The 6,267-nt window shown below is 36.1% G+C and overlaps 1 protein-coding gene across 3 annotated transcripts in view; it reads right to left on the reverse strand.

Annotated features, from left to right (window-relative positions):
* PURG (purine rich element binding protein G) overlaps window positions 1-6,261 on the reverse strand; it is a 41,329-nt gene extending 35,068 nt beyond the window's left edge. Inside the window, exons 1-3 of one of the 3 annotated variants that reach the window (XR_001882451.1) lie at window positions 5,031-6,132; window positions 3,254-3,344; window positions 858-937 (exon numbers count right to left, since the gene is read on the reverse strand). Coding sequence is in view for 2 of the 3 variants with exons in the window: in XM_017857233.1 (XP_017712722.1) it covers window positions 5,262-6,125 (864 nt within the window). In the remaining variant the exon portion in view is untranslated. Of the gene's footprint in view, window positions 1-857; window positions 938-3,253; window positions 3,345-5,030 lie in introns of all 3 variants that reach the window. The other 2 variants (XM_017857233.1, XM_017857226.1) reach the window with 2 other exon arrangements.
* Window positions 6,262-6,267: the final 6 nt, after the last annotated feature.

Consider the following 6,267-nt stretch of genomic DNA (forward strand, 5'->3'; position numbering starts at 1 on the left):
TATATATACATACACATATACTTGTATATGCAGAGTAACCCTAGAAGGACACACAAGAAATTGCTAACATTGGTTGCTACTTTTCACCCTCTACCCATCTGTACTGTTTCCATTTTGTATTATATGTATGTTTTCCCCATTCAAAATATTGATTAAAATCTTATTACCAAAATAAATTTAAATGATTTAAAATAGCATGTCAAATTAATAACAACTATGGATTTTTTCCACTATACATGAAAATATATACTTATACATATATTATTTTTCTAAGCTCTACCTACTAAATTTGGGTATATTTTCTTTATGACAGAGTTACTGTGATCTGAAAACCCAATTTTCACATGATACTAAGTTGGGAAAAACACATTTTCCCTGAACTTCATTGCTACAGTATGGTGGACTATGGGTTGTATCAACAGCATGTTATCATACTATTCTCTTTCTCTGATGGGCTAGCCATTAGCCACCATTTCTCTTTGAAATTCAATAAACATTTAAGGAAATTTCAGAAGGATTTTAAGATCCTTTTCAGGCAGTGATAAATATTACACCTGTATTATTCTGTAGGCATAGAATCAATGTTAACTCCTCTTTGTATGTTGTCGAAGATGTTTGGTGTTTTAGTAAAGACAGACTTCACACTAAGTGGTGACTAAGCAAACCCCTTACATAAAGCTTTGAATAGGATTTCATAAATAGTTCCAATGAAAAACATTTGGAGATAAGCAGGAAAAAAAGCTCACACTTATGAAAAAATTATTTTCAGAAAACCACTTAAAATTCAAATTAAGTCCTATTCATTTAAATATTAAAATATACCACAAACCCAAATTTAAAGGAACGATAATACATACATCAGCTTTCAATGGTAGCTGCTTATTTAAAATGAGCATCTGAGGGTGTATTCCAATTTCATCCTCTTCAAATTGTGCAGCTGAGATAAATGTTTATTTTATGGAAAATATTTGCAAAATTACAATATAAATACATGATTATATTAAGGTAGGATGACTATATAATGTATTCTTATCTATAGATATAAAATGAACGCAGTAAATATAGCACACTCTTGATGAATTGTTAGTACACAGTGTTTCTCAGTAAAGTATTATTAAGTAACAGTTATCTAATGTACATCTTAAGAAGCTTTTAAGATGGAAGGATACGCTAAATCTCCCAATACCCTTTTTAGTTGGCAAAGGTTAGTACTTCTGTGAATTCTGAGATATCATATTGGTGTTAGTGACTGTGCATAGGTTCCTTGCATTTCCTTAACTTGAAACCTTATTTCTTTAGTCTGAGTGTTCTTTAAATAATGCCACATCAGCTAACCACACTTTTAATTTGAGTATAATATTATGTACTGCATATTTATTCATTACTTAAACATATATCAACAATGAAACAATGATTGAAAAAAAATTTGGTCTGGACAAATTCCCCAAATTAACTGTCAGGGCATTATGGGGAATCTCAACTAAATATACGAATTTGGGTTGGAAATAGTATTTTATTTATTCTAGTTCTTAAGACATCAAATGTGAACTCTACTTTAAAATTATTTGTTAAATATACCGGGATTTGTTTCAAAAGCATCTTCTACCCTTCTCCATTATACTGATTTAATGGAAACCTGTTACAACAACAGTTCCAACACAAACATATGCATGCAAGAGATCACCTTATAGATTCTAGCTACATAGTTATTGAAACACATCCCACCTGTCAAGTGGCATAAATGTACATCTTCTATATACAAAAGGTAAAGTGCATTATTAAATTAGTGAACTGACAGATTGTCTGCCTGGACCATATAGCTTTCAAATAGACAAATGTGAAATTCTCCTATCAGAACCAATTATTTCAAGAGGTTCCAACTAGTTTTTCCACCCTGTCATTTATTTTTTTGGCCATGCTCTTTAGTGCAAATAAGCTTGTGTTTGACTCAAGTTTCAGGGACATGGCAGTTTGGGGCTTTAACAAGGAAAATTATAAAATGTAGCAGAACTTTAATATCTTTATAATACATTGCATCTTTTGCATATAAGCAACAGATTAGTGCTGCTTTCAATTGCTAGGAGCACACTGCCAACTATCAAGAGGAACCCGTTTCCAAATTTCATACTATTAGCTTATATTACTACAGTTTTGAGCCTGCACCACATTATGCTTGGATTATTATGTGCAAACATCATCAGTGTTTTAGAATTATACAGTGAACTAGTACTTTTGGTTACTAACTTTCATGCTCATTTTTTAACTTCTAACTTCCAGTTGCCTTAAGAGTTTAATGTCTTCAAGGCAGGGTTTCTGTTATTTTGAAGGATACCATGAACACTTGCAGCTCCATGTATGTTACAAATGACAATAAATAAAGTGAATATTGCACAGATAAGAACAGTAGCTTATTTTATAAGATACATGGCAATACATGTCCTAAGACCAGAGTTTTGAACTGGATCATATTTAATTATGGCTAATGAATTCTTGGGAATTTTAAGTATCAAAAAATCATAGCATCATCTCATTTTTCAATGATTATGAAAAAAATGAAACAAAAGGACTGGCAGAAGGCTTAATAATTTTAGAGTATATTCAGTTGCCAGTATATATGCATCTATTTAATCTGCAGCTTTGAGATGGTAAAAACTTTGAACTATACATACAAGGTAGAAAATCTGGCTGCTTAACTAATTCTTTACTTAAATAATTAATGGAAAACTAAATTTAATAGTGTTTATATACAATGAGTTAAAGATATTTATCTTTAAGTCTGACATGGTATTGTATGTATGTATACATACATATATATGTATATGCATATATATACATATATGTGTGTGTATATATATAGATATAGACACATACTCAAATCTTATCAGACCCAAAAGGTAAAAGGAAATCATTTAGACCTAATGGATATAAATATTTTAGAAAGGAAGACTTTAAGAGAGAGTATACACTCATAGCAATAGCGATAGGAACAATCAAATACTAGAATATTCACAGCTCCAGTTTGCCAAAATCTGACAGGTTGATTATTATTAATAGGCACTATGATGGGCAGCAATAACAATCAGTAGTACAGTAATTCAAGTGCACATCACTCCTTCATAGACCAAAAACTACTTTTTTTTAGCAAGCCTACATAGTTATTTTACAGTTAGGACTGTTTAAAAATCCTTGCTACTTTTAGAGTCTCAACACCCACCATGTGCTATTAGCTCTAGTACTAACATTATCTCCTAACCTTCAGTTGTTCCATAGTGATCCAGATGGTCCACAATTATAATGAACTAATGAGATTCCTTCACGCTACTAGAGGAAATGTGAAATACGATCTGCAAACCAACACCAGTATATATGTTGGGGTTACTGATTGCTTGTTCTTAAGTAACATAAACCAATGAAATTAATTTTCTTAATTCATACCATGAAGTTTTCTTAGTGACCTCATGTAAATGTATTGGGGGACAAACCTCTGGAAGAAAAAAATTGCTGATATAATTTTAAATTACTTTTGGCATATAAAAGAAGAGCTACATTCTGATTTGAATCCATTCAGCCAGCTCTCATCAATGAGAGTAATATTTGGGGGTTGAAATCAGTGTTCTGGCTCTTAAATATGATTAGATGGACTTACTGTGTAGGAGGTGAATAAAGCCAAGATAAAGGACAATAATTTCATTCAGAAGAAGATATAGCTGAATAGATGTAATTTCAGTCAGTTAATACAGGATGGGTTGGTACACATATAACACTATACCCACTTGTTTAAAAAATTGCTTAGGTGTTGAAAAATTGCTGTGGCACTTCCTGGAAAGTAATTTTTAATACAGGTAAATGGGTGAGTCTTGTGTAAAGTCAGAAAGAGCACCTTGGAAAATGCCTGAATTTTCCTTTCAAATATATTTATAACCAATCTTCAAATAATATTTTTCTCAGACTGGAAATTTGTATTCTAAATTCTTTTTAGAAAAAAAAATCCCCATCCCCTCTGGAATTAAAACACCTGTAAAATTCAGGTTTATACTGGAAGTGTTGACATGGTTTTAAGGGTAGCAATTGCAAAAGTGCTACTAAAATATATTATTACAGGTATATTTTTATATCAGTTAATTGGTGCACCAACCCTTCTGGAATAGTGTTAAAGAAGAAGCATAAAGTATAACACCTTGAGTCCATGATCTATTTTGGGGAAGAAACCTCTCGCAATCTTCAAATTAGCATGAAAAGCTAAAACACCAAGATTTCCATAGCAAAGCCATTGGATGAAGCCTCTCACTCAATGTGGCATAAAAGTAATTCCTGAAACTTCGGAAAGTCAATAAAAATATAAGGAACATTAAGTAGAGGTGAAGAAGGGATTGTAACTAAACTTAGAATAACCAATTAAAACTCTCCCACGGCTTTGATATGGTAACTATAAAATGTAGGGTTACCACAAAGTTTGAAATTATAGAACACTATAGTATTCTTAAGAAATATTATGACACTGTATTTTTAAGGTTTAATTAGATAATAAGATTTGATCCTTTGATGGTATAAATATTCAGTTATCCAATGGACAATATACATCTACTTGTCCTTTTATAAGTAAATATATTTATCTATACTGGAGGTCAATTTCTGTTTCTGTGGTAACTGCCCTACAGGTAAGCTTAGCAGCTTTTAATGAAGTGGGATTGAAATACTTTTTGGGGAATTTGTTAAATAGAAAGTCACACTTCCATTTATGTATCTTTTTTCAGGATTATGTCATAGTGCAATGTAAATCTTAGTTATGGTATTTAGAATGTCAGAATGTCACATTTTGTGCTGATTTGCATACTTCAATAGTCTGGAGCAGTTGAAGCAGCTAAACTATTTAGCTCTGGGAAGGTTGGAATTCCCGTAAGAATTATAGTGATCTATGTGTAACATAACATGAGAATCAGACTTCTTGAAGTATCAACTACTAGAGGTATTACTAGTAACAACGGGCCAAAAAAGAGGAAAAACTTCTTCAAAGGATAATGGATCAGTACTTTTAGCCAATTTGTGATTTTAAATTTTGCCTGATGGAGTTCAATTTCACTCTAGTCGAGGCATTCTTGTTCTTCACCACTGGCCTTTCTGCCATCCATTCTCTTTTCTTTATGGCTGTTGCAAATTTTCCTCATCTCTTCTTCATACTTGATAAAATTCTCCCCAAACCTTGTCCAAGCTTTGAATGGAACAGTAATAGTATTACGGTAAGGTGGTCTCACCTCACTTACCTTCAGGAAAATTCCATATTTATTAGAGCCCACATCAAAGTAGAACCTTTTATTGTCCACTCTGAAAGAAGTCCCCTCTGGGAGTTCTAGTGGGTCATCGCCTCCACCTCTTCGTTCTTCTATGTCTCCTTCGCCATAGTCTTCAATCAGCTGAACCAGGGCATCACGAAACTCAATCATTCCTTGTGCTGGGAGGACAATAGTCTGTTCTTGGCCCAAACTGTGGCCAAAATAACCTATCATGCCAGTCCCCCGCATCATGGTTTGTCTAATCCGTAGGAAGCGACCCCGCTGATTTTCCTTTAGGTCTAGGTAATATTTCCTATTGTCCCTCTCGATATAGTCTGTTTTCAGGACACTGTGAGGATGCTCTTCGGACCCCACCGAGACTGGTGGGGAGGGTGCCGAGTGCTTCTGTCTCCTCCTGGAGCCTTGCTCTTTGCTGTGGCCATGCTCTTGCCGGTGGCCTTTCAGGCCCAGGTGGGCATAGTGCTCGATGAAGTCCCCTAGACAGTCCTTCAGCTCCGCTGCCACAGACAGGGAGAGGGTCAGTTTACTCTTTCTGATGTTGTCCTGCCGGCCTCTCCCTATCCAGACTTCGGCTATCTTTAGGAAGCGGCCCCGGGAGCTTTGCTTCACGTCTAGGTAAAACCTCTTTTTCTGGATGTCCACTCGTTTGGAGGCCAGCTCCTGGATTTCGGCTGCGCCCCCGGCCTGATTAGGGGTGGCTGAGGCCGCGTAGTGGGGGTAGTGGGAGTGCTGGGCCTGGGGATAGAGTCTACTCTTGCTTAGGCCAGAGCCCCCTACATTCTTGCCTCCGCGGCCGCGGCCGCCGCCGCCTCCCCTTCGCCTGGCTCTTTCCATCTTCAGCTGCAAGTGACAAACAGACACACGGGGTGGGGTGGGGGAGGGGTGTTGAGAACAATCGCAGACGCCCCTCGGCCTGGCCGCCCCGCCGCCGCCCGCGACCCCACGCCGGGCCCCGCTCCCCCGGCGCCGCAGCGCG

The sequence above is a fragment of the Rhinopithecus bieti genome, unplaced genomic scaffold (genome assembly GCF_001698545.2).
Source record: "Rhinopithecus bieti isolate Rb0 unplaced genomic scaffold, ASM169854v2 scaffold_2077, whole genome shotgun sequence".
In the NCBI taxonomy this organism is placed as follows: Eukaryota; Metazoa; Chordata; class Mammalia; order Primates; family Cercopithecidae; genus Rhinopithecus; species Rhinopithecus bieti.